Source organism: Phoca vitulina, unplaced genomic scaffold (genome assembly GCF_004348235.1).
Source record: "Phoca vitulina isolate PV1807 unplaced genomic scaffold, GSC_HSeal_1.0 scaffold23, whole genome shotgun sequence".
In the NCBI taxonomy this organism is placed as follows: Eukaryota; Metazoa; Chordata; class Mammalia; order Carnivora; family Phocidae; genus Phoca; species Phoca vitulina.
The window spans coordinates 9,329,776-9,352,972 of record NW_022589726.1 but is presented as its reverse complement, the minus strand read 5'-3'; the positions used below and the strand labels follow the sequence as shown (position 1 = coordinate 9,352,972).

At 39.6% G+C, this 23,197-nt stretch overlaps 1 protein-coding gene across 2 annotated transcripts in view; it reads left to right on the top strand.

The window, feature by feature from the left end:
- Positions 1 to 23,197, top strand: part of SRGAP1 (SLIT-ROBO Rho GTPase activating protein 1) — a 266,543-nt gene that overhangs the window by 120,675 nt on the left and 122,671 nt on the right. For both annotated transcript variants that reach the window (XM_032420257.1, XM_032420256.1), the window contains exons 2-3: positions 10,718 to 10,913; positions 15,925 to 16,087. In XM_032420257.1, the coding sequence (XP_032276148.1) occupies positions 10,718 to 10,913; positions 15,925 to 16,087 (359 nt within the window). The remainder of the gene's footprint in view (positions 1 to 10,717; positions 10,914 to 15,924; positions 16,088 to 23,197) is intronic.

Here is a 23,197-nt window from a genome sequence, read left to right as displayed (position 1 = left end):
AAAGTCGCCAATAGCAATCCAATCAAAGTCTGTAGTAGAGACTTAAAGAAAATTAAGTGAAATGATTACTGTTTCCTTTGTCATTTTCCTAAATGGAAGGTATCCTCTATGGTAGAAGTAGACATATAAAATACCTTTAATTGAGAGATGTGTAAAACATGATAGTCAATGGACTTAACTGGAGTCTTTTTCCAATGTTGACCAAATAGGGTGTCGTTAATGCGGGAAACCTTGTAAGGCTGGATGCCAGAGGGACCACATGGAGCAAAGAAAGAAGAGATGGTGATGGGGCAGTGGCTTTGGGGAGAGGGGAATGGAAAAACCATTTTATGAATTAGCAAAATTTGGGTCCCGAGTCCATGTGCACATAACTAAGCCTTCTGACAACTTATCTTTACTAAAACAAACATTCATCAGAGAGAGTTATTGAGTATCTATTATGTGCTCTATGGAAATTTAAAGACGATATTTGTGTTCAGGGATTTATAATCTGTGTAGTTCAAAGCTTTACAGTAATTTTAACATTATTAATTTATAACAATTTACAATTTAAAACAGCAGCAGTTGACGTAAATACACAATTTCCCATAAAGCCACAACATTCAGGAAATACTAGGGAATTAGTATTAGTCACTTAACCAGTTTTTATAAAATATTTGAATTTTTCAGGGGAGGAGGAGGTTCTTTTGGCTTTACTTAATTACGTAAAATAATAGAAATATAATCATTGCTTTTCTAAAGGATGCTAGCTAGATACTTGGCAGTTAAATTTTATTTGATACATTAAGTTACATACAGTATCTATATACATTCTAACAAATTATCTAGAAGGCCAGCCTGGATCACTTGGGCTTGCTTTGTATAATTATACACTATGTGTAATTGTTGAACATTATAATTTTGTATCATGAGCTTTGGAATCAGACAAACCTGAATGGAAATCCAAGCTTTAGTACTTAATAATTGTGTGACTTTGGACAAAATAACCTCTCTCTACTTTGATATCCTCATCTATTTAATGGAGGCACTACATAATGTGATTGCTGTAAAAATTAAATGAGCTAAGCTATATCAAGCATCTGTCACAGAATCTGGAACATAGTAGGAACTCAATAAATATTCTCCTGGTGTTTACCATGTAAATGGTAAATTGCTTGGGAGGCTAAACTGTACACTTTAAAATTGTAATTACTGCAATAAGGAGAAGAGCCTTGATTTGAAAAAGCTCGATTTGGGGCGCCTGACTGGCTCCATTAGTAAAGCATGTGACTCTTGAATCTCATGATTGTGAGTTCGAGCCCAATGTTGGGTGTAGAAATTACTTAAAAATCTTTAAAAAGGGAGGGGGGACCTCAATTTGCAAGTAACTCAGTACAAAAAATTTAAACTACTTTAAAAGTTTTTCATTCTTAAAACTTATTCCAAAAAAATGTGCAAGCTTTTCTATTTATTCCATGAGACTTCATGTTGAATTATATCCAGAAAGAAAGTCAACATTTAGAGAATGCCTTGAACCTTTGAAAGGTCAGCAACACAAGCCATTCCAAAATGTAAATCCTTGTACTCTCTACGGATCAGTGATTTTCACGCATGGTCTTTTTCTGGTAGTAAAAATCAATCTACTAATACGGTCTGAAATGTCCTTGATTAATTATGGGGAAGTTAATGAAATCTTACCTCTTGTGCATTCCAAATACAGACATGATAGTGAATCATTCAGATCTCTACTTCCTTAAACTGGCCTTTCCTGCAATGTATTAAACTGCAATAATTGATCCCCTTAAGTTATTGCCTTTTATCCTGGCTAGCTAGTTTTCGTTGGGGGAAAAAAAAAAAGGTGCAGATTTGTTTTCCATACTTCACCTGAAAATGTTATCTAGGCCAAAATAAAATATTTGGCTCTCAAAAGCTATGAAAACTGATGCTTTTGTACTAAGCTTTTATTCTAAATGAGGTTAATGTCCTTTCAAATGAAGATGTAATGAAAACTTAGAAAAGTGGAAACAACCTCTCTTTAAGAATGTCAGAAATGTTGTGAAATTGACTTTACTTTTATATCCAAAACAATGAGGATTAACTAACTGTACTGAGAGGACAGTTACCTTGTTTTATTCCAAAAGGTTTTGTCATAATTCTACTCCCCCGCAAATATGCTAACCATCTCTAGAGTTCTAGGATGAGATCGTGGTTTTCAGCTTAGAATGGAAGCAACCTGATTTCATATATGTCTATGCTATTTAGTTTGCTTGAATTGTTGGTGATCTCATAATTTAGAAGTAGAAAGACTAGGGAGTTATATTTTCCATGAGGCAGTAACCTGGAAGGTTACATTTGGTCCAGCCACCCGAAGCTTCCTTCCCTAGAACCTAACTCTTCTGGGCTAGAGTGTCAAAAATATAATTTTTACTTTAAGGAACTACATTTCCATTCCCCAAATTTGCACAGCCTTCCAAATCCTGCATATCTTTAAAGGCCGTACAGGGCCAATGCCCTCTGAAGCTGTCACTGATGATAACCCCCATTGGCCCATGATCTTTTCTTTTCTGAAAGTCCTTTAGCCTATGTAGTCAATATTATCAAATCTAGGACGTTTTTCTTCCTTTTTCATTACACATTTTATGATAATCAGCCCAAACAATGCTTTACAAGATGAGAAAGTCTTCATTTCTTGTTAAAACCTTTCATTGTCTTTGGAAGGGGGAATATGGCATCTATAATTAGTAATCATTCTGCAGTTGAGGATTCCAAAGAAATAGTTACTCCTCCAAGGTCACACTTCTAACTGCAACTGTGTCTTGCTACTCTGTATTCTACCCCGTATATGCATTATGCTTAAGTTCTGTCTTCTGATCAAGCCTGCTAATGCTTCAAAAACCTTTTCTGGTGAGAACTCCGCACTGCAGATTCCATCTATGAGAAACTTAGTTACTAATGTACTCATATCCTAGAGGAGCTTTGTTATATAGATGAGCCACATTTCTAATTTTAGATTTTTTAATAGTCATTTTAAAAAGTGAAGAGAAGAGATGAACAGGTGAAGTTAATTTTAATGTCTTTTCTATAACCCAATGTCTAGAGTTTTTTCCCAATGTCTACATTTTTAAATGTCAGCATTAACAATTATCAGTGAGACTTTTTTTTAAATATTTTATTTATTTATTTGACAGAGAGACACAGCGAGAGAGGGAACACAAGCAGGGGGAGTGGGAGAGGGAGAAGCAGGCTTTCCGTGGAGTAGGGAGCCCGATGCGGGGCTCGATCCCAGGACCCGGAGATCATGACCTGAGCCGAAGGCAGACACTTAACGTCTGAGCCACCCAGGTGCCCCATCAGTGAGACATTTTATATCCTTTCTTCTTCACACGAAGACTTTGAAATCTTGAGTGTATTTTTGCCCTAAGGGCACGTCTCAGTTTGGACTAGCCACATTGGAAGTGCTCAGTGTGACTAATGGCTCCGTATTGGGCAGCACAGCTGTAAAGGTTTCTCCACAATGTGGTTGAAAATCAGCTTCTGCTTTCTGATAACAAATTAAATGGAAATACTCATTAGTTCCACACCAGATGACAGAAATGAGTGATTCATAACTAATTAAAATAATAGGCGTAGGTAGGGGAGAACATGGATCCCATTCATTCTTGTGAGGGTTTTATTGTTGGTTTGTTTTGCCTAGTAATTCATAATTCAAACAGGGAACCATAGAGTTTACAAAAGAAACTCTTATTTCATGAGGTGTAGGATGCTTAGCATTTCATTTAGTTATTTGTGTGATTTTCTGGAATGCAAGCCTGGTTATACATCTTCCTTATTCAGAATTGTTCAGTTCTTCACTCGTGTTTCCTGGTTGCCCAATGAAAAGATTCACCTGGGTACTTAATTAAAGTCCTCCGTTCCAGGTCCTGCCAGACCAACAAGATAAAAATAGCCAGCCAAGGGGATTAGACACAGGTGTTTTAAATAAGCACCCTAGGTGGTTTTTATCATCAAACCAGTTTGGGAAACTGGCCTAAGATATAAAATCGTACTCCTTAGTGTTCTGCTTGGGGCTGCCCTAGGCCCATAACCAGACCCTCTAGCGGTCCAGGGTTGGGTTTCAGCAGCACAGAAGCCCTTGGTATAACTCTCCTTGTTCTCTCCCTCGTCCTGCAGGTGAGTATGCTAATCCTTCAGCCCAGAGTACCCTTCCCCCTGTGTGTATCAACAAACTGCCAGGTCAACCTCAGGATCACCTCCTCAGTGCTTACCCCTTTGCCCAACCATGGAAACTTCCTCCGCACACCTCTATTGCTCTTTGACATTCAAACCTTAAGGTCCTGAAGGTCACTGGCTCTCACTGTTTGCATTGTCTGTCTTCTCACTGAGGATCGGGCTCATGACTTTCAGCCTGTTCTTTATCCCCTAGTAAGGAGCCTGGCACAAGGAAGTAGTCAGTGAATATCTTTGCAATGAAAACCTGCAGATGCTAGTAGTAACAGCATCTTTACCTTTTTCATGGTGGTTTGCAGATTGAGGCATGCTTTTCATTTCTACTCATTTAATCCTCACCAGTCTCATGAGGTGGGACTGTTATTTCACAAGGTGAAATTTGAGAGGTTAAGTTACTTGCCCCACGTCCCATGATTTTTTTTTTTTTTTAAAGATTTATTTATTTGAGAGAGAAAGAACATGCGCCAGTGGGGGGAAGGGGCAGAGGGAGAGGGAGAGAGAGAGAATCTCAAGCCGACTCCTCACTGAGCACAGAGCCCCAGGTGGGGCTCGATCCCAAGACCCTGAGATTGTGACCTGAGCCGAAATCAGGAGTGGGACGCTTAACCGACTGAGCCACCCAGGCACCCCTCCCATGATTTGTAATAGATAACACTGTAACTCCAGTCTGGGTCCATATTGATGTCACCTAATTTCTGTGCAAAGTGTAAGAGAAGCATAAATCTTAGATTTGGATTTCTAGTGAAATGGTCTTTGCTTACTTTTGTGGATTTTTTTTTCTTTTTTGCTCCAAACTTCTAGCCTAAACACATTTCACCAAAGTTTACACCTGGTAGTTAGCTAATCAGCAGCTGGAAGATTGTATATATATTCACGTGAACAGTAAGCATGTGAATAATTGACGGAACCAGTTAGAGCATCACTGGGTTCTTCTCTGAGACATTCCATTGGCTCTCACCTGTCATTTGGGAAAATACCTTATATCCATTGGGTAAAGGTACTGATAAATTCTAACAGAATGTATACTTTTTTAATTATCATAAGGAAAAATCTGACCAAACAAGACTATGAAATAATTGAGATGGTTTGTGATGACTTAGAAATATTGTTGCCTTTCTATCTGCTGGACGATCATGAGTGTCACGCCCAATCTATCGATTTTATGCACTAGTCCTAGTCATTTAGTAACATATTAGAGAAGCAGCCCAGTCTCATGGACTCAGTCTTTCCATGAAATATGCATCATTCTGTGGTCTCACACAAATTTATTTCAAGGATTAGGACTTCCCTTTCTTTATCAGCAATAAGAAGAAATGTCTCCGTTTCTTCCTTTCCAAGGCAATTCTGTTTTATTTAGTATTGTCAGCAGATTTTTATAGCTTAGAAGAACTGTTTCTATTTTGTTTAGCAAATTTATTGAGTAGTTTGAAAGCACACTTTTTGTGTATTGTTGGATTTTTAATGTTGATTCCTTCTGTGGTGGCACTCTGGTTGATCAGAAATGAAATAAGTCCTTTTTTAAAAAACAGCAAATTTTAGCCCTGTTAAAATGGCCATTATCATTATTTAGTAGGTCCTGACCTAGATTTAAGTAATGACTGCTTACAGCCTCCTCAGAGACAGCATTTTTCTGCCTAAAAGAAATTGTGCTGTTTTATGCAGTTGTTTGGGAGTCATGGTAATAAGCCCCTCCTAATGTTCTATTAGGTAAATCTTTTCTATACCATTAGAAATTGTAGCAATTAACACACCAATGAATGCTTACCTGTTAGTAAATTTCTACTCTGGCTTACAAACAAATTCGGGGTGAAGTAAAAATACTGAAGCAAGAGCCATCATGAAGACATCATTTTGTTTTTTTATTTTTTAAAGATTTTATTTATTTATTTGACAGAGAGAGAGAGAGAGAGGGAACACAAGCAGGGGGAGTGGGAGAGGGAGAAGCAGGCTTCCCGCAGAGCAGGGAGCCCGATGCGGGGCTCGATCCCAGGACCCTGGGATCATGACCTGAGCCGAAGGCAGACACTTAACGACTGAGCCACCCAGGCACCCCGAAGACATGATTTTAAAGTACTTGCCCTTATGTTGTCCAATTTGATTAACTACTAAAAAGTACTAGGTGTGAAAATATGAGGAGTTATTTTTTTATTACTATTATCATTCTTAGAAATGTCTCCACAACCCAAATTTCATGGAATTGTGATACAGCAGTATATCTTTTTTTATATAAGAGCTGTAAGTCACAGATCATTTAACTCACCCACTGAAAGTGTACAATTCACTGTTTTTTAGTGTGTTCACGGGTTTGTAACCATCACCACAGTCACTTCTAGAACATTTGCATCATCCCATAAAGAAACCCACACCCCTTAGCAATCCCCTCCTATTTCCCCCCAACTCCTCTAGCCCTGGTAACAACTCATCCGCTTTTTATGGATTAGTCTCTTCCAGACATCTCATAATGTAATCAGTTTCCCTTCATGACTGGTTTCATTCACTAAGGTTATATTTTCAAGGTTCATCCATGTTGTAGCACAAATCAATACTTCATTCCTTTTTATGGCTGAGTAACGTTTTATGGCTAGACCACATTTTGCTTATCTGTTCAACAATTGATGGACATGTAGGTTGTTCTACTTTTCAGCTATTATAAATAATGCTGCTATAAACATTTGTGTATAAATTTTTGTGTTCTCATTTTTCTTGGGTGTGTACCTAGGTAGGAGTGAACTTGCTGAATCTGTGTTAACTCTATGTTTAACCTTTTGAAGAACTGCCAGATTGTTTTTCCAGAGTAGCTGTGCCATTTTGCATTCCCACCAGCAGCAAACGAGGGTTCCAGTTTCTCCACTTCCTCACCAGAACTTGTTATCTTTTTTATTATAACCATCCAAGCAGGTGTGAAGAGGTGTCTCATTTGCTTTTGATTTGCTTCTTCCTGATGGCTAATGATGTTGAGCCACATTTCATCTGCTATTAGCCATCTGTAGATCTTTTGGGGAGAAAATGTCTATTTTGATTCTTTGCCCATTTTAAAAATTGGATTATTTGTGTTTTTATTATTGGGTTGTAAGAGTTCTTTATATATTCTAGACCCAAGTTCCTTATTAGATACATAATTTGCAAATATTTCTCCCAATCTATGCATTGTCTTTCCACTTTCTTGGTGGTTATAGCTGTATATTTTATAACATAGTTATCCTTCAGGGCATTATGTCTTCCAGACTCTTCCACAGTCTACCACTGTCCGCTCCTCTTTCCATAGCTTCCTGGTACATTTCTTCATTATAGCACTGATGTATTGATACCATCAACTTATGATTTATATTTCCTACCAGAAGGAGTTGTGTATTAGAAATCTTCGTAACTCCTGCCTAACACAAAATAGGAGGTCAATAATGGCTTGGTTAGCTAAATTAAAATGAAGCTTGAGTCTCAAAATAAATAAATAAATAAATAAATAATGATCCAGATCAATACTAACACATGAAAGCTAATAGAATCCTGAAAGAGTGTCTTTAAAGAAGGTGGGTGGGAAGTTGTAATCTCTTCTACAGAAATAAGACTCACACTTTTTCTTGAAATCACTCCTTAATGTGATGCTTTCACCAGGTCCAGCCCTCATGATTCTTTGGTACCTGGGATGACGGTGGTGCTATGTCCTGTAGCACCTTGTGGTCCATTGCAAGAACTGGTCCGGTGTGGGGCACAGTACATCACTGGCTTCTTTGATCTGTTCTGAGCGGTGGACCAGAATTGCTATGACTATTTATTTTACTCATGTATTTAAAAATCTTTTCAACTTGTCAGTGCCATTTACTGTTAGATCACATCGAGTGAGGCCATATTAATAAAGCCTTACCGGATGTGCAGTGAAGTGAGTTACTCTGACATTGTCCTGCCTTGTGGCTGTGGTGCGGTATAAAGAACCCAGAGCTTTCCTCTTCCTAATAAGACATGTATTATGGTAGTACTTTTATCTTGATTTTTTTTTTTCCTTGTGTTCTTTTTTTGTGAATCTTTCCTCATTTGTCCCCAACTTGTCTAAATTAAAGAGGTAATCAAACGAATTCTCCTTCAGTTTTTGGAGCATGTTTTACTTTCTCACAACAATACCCTAGATTCTGTCCCTTCACATTTTCCTTCTTGAAAATGCTGCTAGTGTCCTGTTTTGATGGGAAAATTACAGATAATGTGAAGTAACAGTTACTGCCTGCAAAAAAGATGAGATTTTTAACTGTTTAGATACAGTCCTCCTTCTCAAAACGCCCTAGCTCTTGATTTTAAGCACTGAAGGAAGCAAGAGGAAATCTAAGAATGAGACTGAAGAAAGAAGCCCACAGAATTTTTGTGTAGATCTCTTGAGATCTGTACTCTCGGCCACTTTTATTTCTTATTTGGCACTAATGCAGCTTAAAAGAAAAAAAAATCCTAATTGACAGCCTAAGACGATTGATTTATTTTCTCTTAGCACAGCAAGATGTGCTAAAATTACTAAATCTTAAAAGACTTACTGAGATTCCTGAATGAGAAATACCCCCACCCTTGATTTCTTTTTTCTCCGTGAAACAAAAATAGTTCTGTATTTGTGGGGGAAAGAGTTTGCCAGACATAGTGATTATAATACTGTATTGAAAAACCCTTACTTTGATTGACTAAAAACCAGATGCTGTTCATCGTGGTTAAAAGCCTGTAATAATGTTTTCACTCTGGTGATCACCACACTTTTATGAGATTAATAATAGGGTCCCCCAATCTAGAGGTGGAGAAACCAAGGAAAGGACACTTGAGAAATGTTTCCTACCCTTTCCCAGGGTTCCCCAAAGCAGTGTTGCCTGGAACATGACCTTGTTGAGGGCCTCGTTTCATAGTTATTGTGTCTTTTTTTGGCAGGATAAAGTATTTAATCTCCTTAAACCTCAGTTCCTTCTTTGTAAAATGAGGCTAATACTCCTACCTACTTCAATAGGGTGTAGAATAGTGTTTGATTATTGCTATCCATTATTAAATTGAGCAAGTTTCCTGATTCCCCATTGAGAACTTGACCACCCTGCTGTTAATGAGCTTGATTAAACATGGCCAAATATATGCATATATATTGTGAGCTTGGTTTTTCTCTGTTGAAGAATAATAGAAAGGAATTGAGGAAATGTTAAATGTTATTTGGACATTGATTTCTCTCTCTTTTTTAAGATTTTATTTTTAAGTAATTTCTATACTCACATGGGGTTCGAACTCACAACCCTGAGATCAAGAGTTGCATGCTCCACTGACTGAGCCAGCCAGGCGCCCCTGGACATTGATTTCTATTAGCTCTACTCAATTAGATTCAGCCCTCACTTTAAGGGAATACGCAGTGAGTCTGGGAAAGATGAAATAAAGTTTTCCAGTATGAGTATTCTTGTCTGGAGGTTAGCCCTGGGTCTCAGACAGGAATAGGTCAGTAGTTATTGCTGTACCTGTCCCATTTTCCAAAACACACAGGTTTCGTTGTTATAGTCATTTACAGATAGTTTTGCATGACACGCCTTTGCTTTTGTGTTTTTCCTAAATCAGTGAAAGACTAACCTTCACCTTCCTAATGTATTAAAATCGTCAAAGGATTCTTTTCAGGATTACATGTGTCAATAGAGCTGTTAGTTTGAACAACGTGTAAAAAGTGAAGGCCAGGTGAAGAGCCTTTGATGTTGTGAATAGAATAATAAAGTGGAATCTGAGGACTCGATTGATGAATGGATTATTTGGATAGAGAAAGAAATTATTTTCAGGCACGGCATCCCTATAAACCCAGAAGCTACGTGTTTTACAAACTAGAAATTTATGCACTAAATACAGATTACCAGATGTCAGTGTCTGTCTGTGCCAACCGGCAAATACACGGTGGTTCAGAAGTCTGGAAGAAATGATGCGCGCATCTTTGCCATTCAAACTCAAAAGGGATAGTTGAGATAAGATGCTGTTGAAAAAATTACAGTGTACGCAGCACCCCAAACATGTCACATGTTATGAATTGTTATCTTAAAGGCTTTCATTTTTTGCCCTCATGACTCCGTGCATGCTTGTGGCATTGCAAATGTAACCCGTGTTTCTGTTCTAATTTCTGACATTCCTTCCTGGGACTTGTCTCATTCTTTTATTTATTTATTTATTTTTTTATATTTTATTTATTTGACAGAGAGAGACACAGCGAGAGAGGGAACACAAGCAGGGGGAGTGGGAGAGGGAGAAGCAGGCTTCCCGCCGAGCAGGGAGCCTGATGTGGGGCTCGATCCCAGGACCCTGGGATCATGACCTGAGCGGAAGGCAGACGCTCAACGACTGAGCCATCCAGGCGCCCCTTGTCTCATTCTTTTAAAAGGTCAGCAGATTATGTAAAGAACCAGTCTAGACCTAGCAATCTCATAAAGGTCCAATACAGAGCTAAATGTATAATAGGATTCATTACCTTTATCTTCCACATACCAGCACTAACTTTCACAAAATCGTCAAATGGATTCTCTTCTTTCCTTAGAAATTCGAGCTCAGCTGGTAGAACAGCAAAAATGCCTGGAACAGCAAACAGAGATGAGAGTTCAGCTTCTCCAGGACCTGCAGGATTTCTTCCGGAAAAAAGCTGAAATTGAGACGGAATATTCTCGGAACCTAGAGAAGTTAGCAGAAAGGTTCATGGCAAAAACAAGAAGCACTAAGGATCACCAGCAGTACAAGTAAGAGAGACTTGACTCAAATTCATATTTCCAAGGTGATAGCCTACCTTCTTACCACCCTTCTTGGTTTTAGAATTTTGCATCTTTGTCTGAGAAGCTGTTGATTAGCATATCCCCATAGGTAAAAGCAGCTCTGCATTTATAATTTATGAGCATCAATGTATCACATTTTAAAAGTGTTCTCTTGACATTTTTTCTTTCCAATAAATGTATATTTATGGATAATTTTATAAATAAGAAACAGAGTGTGTTCATAAAATTACTGATCACAGAAAAGTGGGAGTTGGTCTCTACAGGTAGATATTTCAGTGGGCACATTTAAAGTGGCTGCTTCTTCAAAGACCTCAGGATTTCTGTAGTGATTTTGTATGAAAATAAGCAGTAGGGAGCATATTTAGCTCCCTACACCCCAGTCATGTTTGTGGTCACTCCAGTTGAGACTGACTTAAAACAAGGAGCTTTAGTAAAATGCTTATGACCAAGTGCAGTTAAACGTTGAATTAATTAAAAAAAAAAAAAACCTTTGAATTAAATGTACTTCCTTTATTTAAAAAAATACAGATTTTCTGATAATGAAATTTACTTTGTAATTTAGATCCTAAAGACAGAGACAAGTAGGCAGGCAACTTTAATGGAGAATACAAGTACTGTGACAGGGTAAGTGCAGGATGCCATAGACAGACCCAATGGAAATCCATTTTATAGTGGAGGTGGCGAAGGGACGGTCTGAGAAAGGTCCCGGAGGAAGTGATACGTAAGTGAAGACATGAAGGACTAGTTGGCAAGCTGAGGGGCCCAGAGCAGGATGTTCCAGGCAAAGGGAACATCCTGCATCAGGGAGTAGAAGGGAAGGGGTGTAAGGCAGTTTTACGGAACAGAAACAGTTGGGTGGGAGTGAGTAGTGAGGCGGTGAGCAGTGTGGCTCCAGGTGTAAATTGTGCCAGATCCGGGAGGCCTGTAGATCACACTCCACAGTTTGGACTTTGTCCTGAGGGCATGAGAAGCCTTAGGAGAGTTTTAAGTAGAAGAATGACCAGCTCAGACCCATGTTTTATTTTATTTTATTTTATTTTAAAGATTTTATTTATTTATTTGACAGAGAGAGAGCACAAGTTGGGGGGGGGGCAGCAGGCAGAGGGAGAGGGAGAAGCAGGCTCCCCGCTGAGCAGGGAGCCCAATGCGGGGCATGATCCCAGGACCCTGGGATCACAACCCGAGCCGAAGGCAGACGCTTCACTGACTGAGCCCCCCAGGCGCCCCGTAGACCTGCATTTTAAAATGATGACAAAGACTATAGATAGGACTGTGGACTAGAAGGAGCTATAGTGGAGGGAGGGAGGACCATGTAGGGGGTTCTCACAGTAATGGCGTGAACTAGCAATACTGCAGGGAGAAAGAAATAGACTTGTCTAGGAGATATTTAAAAGGCAACACAGTCTTTTCTGGAAATATAGTAGACTAGGTAATCTGAAAAGTATTTCTGCTATAAAACTCTCAGAAATGCTGATTAAAATATAATAGACATCATTTTAAATGTGTAACTGAACTCATAGGAAAGTAAGGGAAATTTCCAGGGGCCAAAAAAGGAAGAAGGAGCTGAAAACTCAAGTGGACATTTATCCCTACCCTTTAGTCCCATGTGGGGCAGAAGGTGAGGCCTGTTCAAGGTAGAGAGGTGGGACTGAAGGCTTCCTACCACCAACCCTATTGCACTGCACCCCAGCCTAAAATCGGGACCAGCATAACTGCTATCTCAGTGCATTGGTAAAACAGAAAACCACCTACCCCCTTGTAACAAGAAGGAGGCCTGTCTGCTCAGGCTGAGCTGCAGACTGGAGGGGGTTGCAGAGAAGCCCGTCTTTGTCTTCACCATTGGCTTTACTGTTTTCTTTTATACCCTTCTATGGCCTTGGATCCTACCTAAAAAGTAGGGTGGGCAGTATCCCCAGGTTACTTTTTCAGAAGCAAATGCAGAACAATTCTAGATAGGGAATACTTTTTTATGGCTAACTTCTCATGTTGGTCCAGCATAGAAATAAATCTTAGTGATGGTTCCCAGGGTGGACAGATGTCCAATGTACCTGACAGAGGCTAGAGCTGAAAGGAGACTGGAGCCAGTACTGTATTATAGTAACTGTCCCTTTTTAAAGTGATTACAAATAAGAAGACAGCCCATTCATCCATTCAGTAAGTATTTTTGAATGTCTTCTGTGCACTTGGTAATCGGTTGTGAACTGAAAACTGGTATGGGGCCATGCACCTTAGTCTGATCCCTTAGGGCTTCAGCTGCCCCCTTTTCTTTATCCCAGTTTGTTGACTTGTTTTGTCAAAAGGTAAACCGTTTGGAATTTTCTTTGACTTGGGTAAATTTATTGAATATGGGAATGAAGGTAAGATGGTTAATAAGTCTACAGAAAGGACAAATCAAGAGTATGAAGAAAATCAAGGACGGACTTTATGAAAGAGCCAGACCTGGTGTGAATATTGGCTTTGCTGCGTGGTTTTGGTCAAGTTGCTTACCCTTTCTGAGCCTTGTTTTCCTAACTTTTAAAATGAGATTTTATGACCATTAAATGAGAAACATGATGAAGTCCTTGATGTGATTGATAGCCGGCATGGGTTATGCACTCAGTGTTTCTTCTCCTCTCCACCAAACAAATGTTAAGTCTTGGGCACAGTACTCAGCTTTGGGTTGCTCATTATGTAGAAAGTCCTTAGCTTAAAGTTGACACTGACAGAAGACCAAGGCTTATATCAGCCTTCCTCGGCTCAAAGACTCTGATACTAGCTTTGGTCTCAACAGCAAATCATCAAATCAGCATGCTTTGCTAAGCTTCAGTTCTCTCACTGATAGAGGGGATACAAAGAATTTCTGCCTTAAATTGTAGTGGTAAGGATTACATAGAGTTACTGTATGTAAAGTCTTTAGACCAGCCGCTAAATAAAAATAGCTAACTTTGTAGAGCACTCATTATGGATCTAAGGCATTATAGTAAGCATTAAAATATGCATATATTAACTGAAATAATCCTCATAAGAATCTTATAAATACTGTTATTTTACCCATTCTCCAAATGAAGTTACAGAGGCAGAGAGAAGTTTAGATAATTTGGCCAAGATCACATAGCTAGTAAGTGTAGTTCTGGAATTTGAACTTGGACAGTATAGATCCATATTCTGTGCTCTTGTGTAGTATTTCTTAGAGTAGGTGCTCAGTGCCTGATAGCTGATGCTATTATTATTTTTTTAAATTTTTTTTTTTTTAAGATTTTATTTATTTGTGAGAGAGAGAATGAGAGATAGAGAGCATGAGAGGGAGGAGGGTCAGAGGGAGAAGCAGACACCCTGCTGAGCAGGGAGCCTGATGTGGGACTCGATCCCGGGACTCCAGGATCATGATCTGAGCCGAAGGCAGTCGCTTAACCAACTGAGCCACCCAGGCGCCCTAGCTGATGCTATTATTGTTGTTGGTATTGTTATCTCTTATTAAGGCAATAATATGTGTTTATCCAGTGAGTGAAATAACATTTATTTAATGCTTACCATGGGGAGGGTACTCAGGATATAAAAACATAGGAAATGTTGTCAAAGTAGGAAATGCTCTCAAAGAATGTATTCTTGAGAGCATATCCTTTCAGCATAAAGGACATACGTAAAAGTCAATATAGTAAGGTGATCTTTATCTCTTGGGCTGACTGGATAGAGAATGTCAGTAGAAGGGCTCTTGTCTGCCGTAGAACCAGTGCCCCTTACTTGATGGCTTTGAGAAAAAAAGGAGGTTCTCTAGGTTGGGCTGTAATTCTAGTTTGCCAGGAGGCTTTTCTAGTGTGGGCCAGTGCTAGGACCCTAGAAGAGAACGTTCCCCCCTGCGCCTATTCCTACTTCCGCTTCCGTCCTCTACTTCCTCTTTCTTCTACAGAGCATCTTGACTTGATTCAGTGTCACATCCTGAATCTGAGGAACTTACAGGCAGAAAGAGCTGACTTAATGATTTCTTTCCTAACTTAATTAATATTCAGAGTCATAAATGATCATGAATAGTAGGATAACATGTCTGATACACATGGCTGTAGTGTCCCTGAGTTTTAGGATAAGCCTTCTGGTGCCTTTTCGTCATTTTCCAGTTAGACTAAAAAACAGAAAACATTGTACGTTTTTTTTTTTTTTTTGAAGCAGTAACATCCCAGGTAGTTACTGGTTTTATTTGGAGGTTTTCTTTAAGATTTTTTACAAGTCGTCTTTTGTTGTTTATATTCACTTTTAGCTTTATTATCTAGAATAAAACAAGTAGGAGCGCCTGGCTGCATGCAGCTCTTGATCTTTGGGTTGTGAGTTCAAGCCCCATGTTGGATGTGGAGCCTACTTAAAAAAATAAAATGAAAATATTAGAATAAAACAAAGTGTAGTTACAAATGTGAAACAGTTTAATGACAAGTCATAAGCCAGTAAACTTCTTGGTTCTGTTCATGAGCCTTCCAACAACGTTGTAAAGTTGTGATTCCCCGGAACACTTTTTGGGAAGCTGGAGTTTATATATCAGGGGATTAATAAATAATCCTCAAATGTATGTTCCATGGAAAGCATACCTAGCCAAATCTCTTTTCCAGCAGCAGACTGGACACTCAAAGCAGACTCTGTGTGCAGTGGTGAACCACAGTCTGTGAGACAGTAGTCAGTAGATTTTTATGTAAATATAAATTACTTTCTTCACAATGGGGTGTTTAAAGCTGAAAGCATGCCTGATGACTGTGTATCCCAAGGTCCCAGGCCCTTGTCGGGAGTGTGGGTTTTGACTGGTATTCTTGGTCCAAGTTTTTCCTTCCAAGCTTTCCGCCATCCCGGCGTAGAAGACTATTCTGTTGGCTGTTGAGGAGCTCTGAGCAATGCCCTGAGTAGGAAGAAGAGCAACAATACCCATCTGTTGTGGCTCCTCGTGGGCCTTGGTGACTTCCCTCAGGTGGTTGGGGCAGCTTCGAAATTGATGGTAATTCTGTTTTTCTTCACTTCTCAGGAAAGACCAAAACTTGTTGTCTCCAGTGAACTGCTGGTATCTGCTTCTGAACCAAGTGAGAAGAGAGAGCAAAGACCATGCAACTTTGAGTGACATCTATCTGAACAATGTGATTATGCGGTTCATGCAGATAAGTGAGGATTCGACCAGGATGTTTAAAAAGGTACTTTCCATCTCAATCCTGCTGCCGTATGCTTTCCCATAACCCCTGTTAACCATTAGGACGACTGAGAAGGGATTGGTGCCTTCATTCCTTAATTGTACTCCACGAGTTTTAGCTAAAAGAAGGAGTATTTTAAAGACACAGAATAAAAAGTTTAACCTGTGCAGCATACGTATAGAGCTGTAAGTCGCTGAATCTGCGACCTGAACAATGTGAGCAAAATTGTGAAATGAGATGTACCTGCGGATTGCCCCTCTGACCTTAGGAACACATTGCCTGCAGTTAGGAAAAATCAAACCAGAGGGGAAAAGCCTTAGATTCGGTGGTTTGGCTCACACATGATCAGACACTTGTGAAGGACAGGATAACCAGATGTGCTGCTCTCTTGGGAAAATGTTATCATGGTTTTTTTCTTTGCTCTCAACAGACTAGCAGTGGAGGTGGTAAGAGGATGACATGAAGAAAATCCCACAGGGCACAGAAAATTCAGGCTTTTACATGCCAGAGAGCTTCCTCCTTCCCAAATCCATTTACAAAATAGGAGCTGGGCTTTTAAGCCTTCTTATCATTGTTACTACTCTCAGCCAGCTCTCAGTAATTTCATTGTTGTTGAGGACAGTCACAGAATTGGACCATATCCTGTGTGGGGAATGCAGCTAGTCGCCCAGTAAGACTTGCTTTCAGTTTTTATGTTTATAGGACAAGGGTTCTCCCCACCTCTCCTCAGCGTTGTCCTAGTGTTGTGTGGTGCCTATACCAATATCTATACTCTATTCCGTAAGTAAGCATTAGTTTCAGAAAGTGGGGGGAAGAAAACCCCACCTTGTAGTTTAATGACATATTTATGTTTCAAAGGGGCCCTTGAAAACAAAGATGTAGTGTTAAGCAGGCCAGCTGGAAAACCTCTTAGCTGTGTTTGATCTGTCCACGTTAGGTTCTATTTCTGACCCAGAAATGGAATTCAGCAAACTCCAGGTCCTCTTTTGCTCTGTAAAATAGGGGAAAAAAAAAAATTTAAATGTTTCAAACAAAGGAGGAACTTAAAAAATTTTTTTCGAAGAACCTATTAAAAAGAGAACAGGTAGAGGGGTGCCTGGGTGGCTCAGTCATTAAGCGTCTGCCTTTGGCTCAGGTCATGATCCCAGGGTCCTGGGATCCAGCCCCGCATCGGGCTCCCTGCTCGGCGGGAAACCTGCTTCTCCCTCTCCCACTCCCCCTGCTTGTGTTCCCTCTCTTGCTGTGTCTCTCTCTGTCAAATAAATAAGTAAAATCTTTTTAAAAAAAGAGAGAGAGAACAGGTAGAGAAAAGCCCCATTGTATCTTTAAAAATAGAAATTTGAAAAATAGTTTATGGAGCCATGAAAGTGATTTTCTCAGATGTCAGCCCTTTCAGCCAAAGCCTCATTTAGTTCACTGGGGCCTTTTGAGCATCTTCTATGAGCAGGAGATGGTATTAGGTCTTGGAAAAGCTACACAGAGGACAAAAACCAGTCCTCGTGCTCAAGAAGGTCACATTCTATCCAAATTTGGATGACGCTGTGTGCTGCTTCTAGCCGTGGGAAGGCTGCCATCCGTTCAGCCAGGGCGTCTCAGCCAACACCTCAGTCGAATTCATTTATTTATCTATTCAACAGAACATCTTCAAAATGCCAGAGGAAGCAGAGTTAAGAGACACGTCCCTGCTTGCATGGAACTCATTATGGTAATTAACAGTTACCAGGCTAAGGGAAACACAACCCGCTGTGGGAGCTCAAAGCTGAAGATCTACTACCTTCCTGGGGGGTCAGGAAATTCTTCACAGAAGAGGGAGTACTTGGAGTGAGACCTGTAGGAGAAGGAAGTGGTCATCAAGCAGACAAAGACAAGTGTTCCAGGGAACGCAGTAATACGACGTGTTCAGGAAAGAGCTTGATGTCACTGGGCCAGGGTCACATGGGAGTTGAGTGATGGGATGTGAGGGTAGGAAGGACGGTTGTTACAGAAAGGGGCTTTGTATGTCTTGCTAAGATGTAAGGATGTGTATTTTGTAAATCAAAGTCTAGGGCTTGATAAAGTTGGTAGAAACCTGGGACTGAGAGTCAAAGAGATTTGGATTTGAATGCCAGCTCTTCTGCTTACTTGCTTTGCGATCCTGGGAAATGATTCAAGAGCTTCAAGAGAGTGCTGTCCACTCTTGAAGGGAGTGGGTAAGGCAGGATGGGGCAGAGGGGGAGAAGCTGAACCTCAGGGAGCTCTGGAGCTAGGATGGTCCTTTGGAGTTGTGTCATATCCAGACAAGGAGGCCTCGCCTTTGTTTTGCAGCCATTGGATTTGAGCTACCCTTGGGGAGGGGCTGAGTAATCTTAGGGTGAAGCAGCTCCTTTTGGTGGAGGGTGGTTCCCAAGGGTAAATCTCTAAGAGGGATCAGCTGTGAGTTTCAGCAGCCAGCAGCCAGTTTCCCAATTGTTGGGGGAATAAGTTCTTGGCTCTTGAAGAAAGAGTCTGGGGAATGTACAGTAAACACGCAAATGTGTGTGTACACACACACACACACACACGCCTGCTTGTTTGCTCTGGAGTTCTCTTCTTTCCAGATTTCCTGGGACTCAAAAGAATTATAATTCTTGGAATGCTGTTTATAGGGGACTCCTGGTTGCTTTGGCATTTAGTGGGGTGAACAGTCTTCTAACCATTGCCGACCAGCTGGAGAGTTAACAGTCATTACAATTACAGGTGTCAAATACTACCTTTCTCAAGCAAACCCAGCACACTACACACCCCACTTTTCCATATATTATTGCTGGAAAGAGAAAGTACAAGAGGCAGAGGGCAAAAGGGAGAGATTTGAGCTTATTGAGAAGCCAGATCAGCCCACTAGGACACATTTGTCTTTTAAAAGAACAGGAAGCTAAATCCATATCTATCGAATCAGGAGAACTTTAGGTCCCTTTAGATTAAAAAGCAAGACTAGTCTTTTCTGCCTTTTTTTTTCTTTCCTTTTTTGATTACCAAACCTTTCTCTTCGTCCAGCTCTTCTTCCATTATGATGGTTCCAGAAGTATATTTTCTATCAGAATGGAAAGAAATGATCAGAGCTAGTCTGAAGTGACCTTTAGAACTATTTTGGAGTCCTTAGCACAATGCTTGTCTTTCTTGGGAGAGGATTTTGAGATTTCCTCATTTTTTAAAAATATCCCCATGTCTGTATGGAGATCCAGATAGACGCTGGGTGCATGACAGGTTCAGCCTCTTACGTAGCTGTATTGTATTCAGTCTAGCCAGCAGTAGAAAATCCTTTTACCCAAACTGTTCTGTCAAATAAAGAGTCTGGAGCAGGTAATTCTAGGAATGTTTTTTTGTGCCCAAATGGACATAATAGTCAGGAAGACACTTATACCATGCATACATGTAGGGAATAGCTTTAAAACTTAAAATTTTTTTTAAGATTTTTTTTTATTTATTTGAGAGAGAGAGAATGAGAGAGAGAGAGAGTATGAAAGGGGGAGCCTGATGCGAGACTCGATCCTAGGACTCCAGGATCATGATCTGAGCTGAAGACAGTCGCTTAACCAACTGAGCCACCCAGGCGCCCTAAAACTTAAATTTTAATCACGTCAGAGCTAGTTAGAGTTTTCAGCAGGTATAAACGGTGAAAAGTGTTTTAAAAAACAATTCCCAATTATTCATATATTGATTATTTCCGATTTAGGCCTTTCGAACTGTAAATGAATCCTGTTGGTCAGAATAACATAGTGGTTCATCTTTTAGGCTCTGAAATCAGGTATTTTGGGTTATGAATCTTGGCTTTGTTACTATGAGTATCTGTGTGGACTTGGGAGTATTTGTAAACCTTTTAGGCCTTAGTTTCTGCATCTGTAAAGTAGACATAGTAACCTATTTCAGATAATTGTATGGAGGATTCCTGAGTCATCCGTGAAAAGCCACTTAGCCCAGTGTCTGGACTTAAGAAGTCCTAGGTAATTTTTAGCTATTATCTTTATTGTTGTCTGTATTCTAAACCCTTATTCTATACCATTATACTAAATGTTTCCTCAAGCCATTATACTAAATGTGTCCTCATTCTAAGGAGAATATATGGCACATCTGTGATGAACACATCCAGATCATTACACATTGTTGGTATATCACTTAGGAAGTTCCAAACCATATTTGTAAGCACACTCTGGGGAATGTCCTCCCGATGTCCTTGCTTGTAGCCAAATTAAAATTTTGGTTCTCACATTTCATCAGTGAGTGGGAAATCAGGGAATAACCCAGTGAATACCTGTGTTAGTCAACACCCCCCACCTCCACCCCGGGCCTCTGAAGTCCCCCACAGCTATTTCACATGGAGAGTCTTAACTTTGAGGAGGCTTCACTGATTTCTTCATTCATTCAACAGTAAGAGTTATTCAATTCCAGACCCTCTGTTTGATATGGACAGGGCAGGATTCTGCTTTTACTCTCTTAACTTCTGCTTGCCCTTTTTAGGAGAAGGTCGGGAATTGGAGCCTCCTTGTACACATGGGTTTGTTTCATTACAAGCCCTTGTTTCTTTCCCAAAGAACAAGAGGTGGCGAGGTGTTTCTTGCCCTGTTCTCCAGCCCTGCCTCCCAAAGTGATGAGATTTTGCTGCCTTCTTTCCATTACTCATGCTGAAAGAGAGTGTCCTGCATCTGGTTTGGTGCTGCAGCCAGAAAATGTGCAGATCATATGCTACACATAAAAATGTAATTAATGTCAGCAGTCATAATTGCAGGAAAGGACACAGCCAGCTTGCAGTAATCACTTTATTTAAGCACCTTATCACATGATCTTATTTCCCAATTTTAAAAATGTTAATAGAAGTGTGTAGTTTAGAGGGAACACAATAAAATGGTAGCAGTTGAATATGCTAAGTTATCTTTGTGTGTTTTAAATTATCTTCAAGTCTATCATTTCCCCATGGATTGTTTTCAGAGTATTCATGTTTTTGTCCTTCCTTGGTTTGCATAAATATGTGTACAAGTATAAGTTGATTTCTTCACCAATCATAATGACATCTGTACATTCCCTCTTACTGAATTTTAACTGTGCACCAAGCACTGTGCTCTGCATTTTTCACACATTTGTTCTTATGTGTGCTGCCCGTGAACAGGTATTATAATTCACATTTCAGGGAGGAGGAAATAAAAGACTCAAAGATATAAATTGTAGAGCCAGGCTAGTGGGTATGTATTTTGTCTTTGTCCATACGTCTTAGTTCAGAGTTACTGTGGTGACTCTGTTGGTATTTTTCCATGGTAACTGGAGATGTTATTCAATGCATAGGTAAGACACTTCTTAGAATTGGGACACTATGGTCTTGGCCCTATTCATTTCTTATGAAAATCTGAAGAATGACAGTTTTGGGTGAGGCAGCAAAATCTGCCCATCATCCAGTTATAGGCAGGGATTCAAAGCAGCAGAGACTGGTCCCAGACCACCGAGAATTACTCCACTTTGGCATAAATGCTGTAGGTTATCAGACGCACAGGAATTAATGATACCTTGGGTATCATTGATTGTGTGGCCCAATCTGAAGGAAGGAGACATTACTAGTAAAATTTGGAAATTTGTAGTCATTTTCTATTTTGATCAAGGCCAATCATATTCTACTTCAATACCCCAGTATGAAAAGAAAGAAAACAAAAACATTTCCTAGGGAAAAAATGTTGCATTGTCAATTAGACCGTTGAAAACATTCAGAGACTTTAATATAAGTCAATAAAAGATACCAGTCTACAACAGATCTCTAACACTCTAACCTTTTTTAAAGAAAAGTTCCGTAAGTTTTAAAAAATCTGAAAACTACCAATCTGTATATGAAAGAGTCTCTTTTTGAATATAAAAATATATATTCATTGTAGAAATTTAGAAAACATTAAAAAATGGAAATAATTCTCCATATTAACACTACCTGTGGTTGTTATCTTGGGCTATATCTTTTCAAAAGTATTTGTATACTACACAGATATGTACAAACATATTTGTGTAGTATACAAACATACATATATTTTACAAAATTTGAGATTTTGTTGCAGATAGCTCGGGAACTTGCCCTTTTCATGAGCATTTCCCATGTCTGGAAATAAGCCTTTAAAACAGGATACTTCATGCCCACATAGTGTTTCACTGTCTGCATGGCCATGTTCTTTTCCCGTTGTTGGACACTTCAAGCTTTCACACATCTATAGTGTTTTTTCTTTTCTTTTTTATTTATTTATTCATTCATTCATTCATTCATTCATTTGACAGAGAGCTATAACGAGAGAGGGAACACAAGCAGGGGGAGTGGGAGAGGGAGAAGCAGGCTTCCCGCGGAGCAGGGAGTCCGATGCGGGACTCGATCCCAGGACCCTGGGATTATGACCTGAGCCGAAGGCAGACGCTTAACAACTGAGCCACCCAGGCGCCCCTATGGTGTTTTTTCTTATGCTATATTCCTTGAAGTAGAATTGTTAGGTTAAAGAGTGGTATTAGAATATCATGCTTTGGATGAATTTTTATCTTTTGCCTTTTTGGAGTAAAGATGGTCATAGCTGTGATTTACCAGTGAGTAATCCATTTCCTGAAAAATAAATTTCCTATTTTATTAGCAGAGAGCTACCACATGTAATTTCGGATGCTAGTGCAATAGTAATAAATAATATAACAAGAGGAACTTTTTTCAGAGCATTTCAGTGCGGTGTAGCAGAAGAATTAAATGGAATGCTGGTGGCATCAGGGGACAGTTTAATTATTGATGGGACCTGGATAAATAAGTGTGAATAGTTCAAGCAAACACTACTATCTGGTTCTCTCGAGTTTTATTGACTATGGCTAGCTCATTTTTCTGGAAGTAAGTCAAAACTCTAATGTCTTACAGTGATGAAATTTTCTGAAATACTGGAGAAGATGTTTTTAATTTGTATTTGTAAGTCACTTACCAGTGTGGCTAGCACAGAGTACTTGAAAATTAACAGCTGTCAGTGCTGCTGTTCTTGCACTGATGTCGTTGCCTTTATTAGCGACAAAAGGACACGTGTGATTGACCTGGCTATAAATTTAGCAGGTGAGTTACTAGATAATAGCCTTCACCATCATCAGTTCAGAAGCTTTATTAAAGATTTT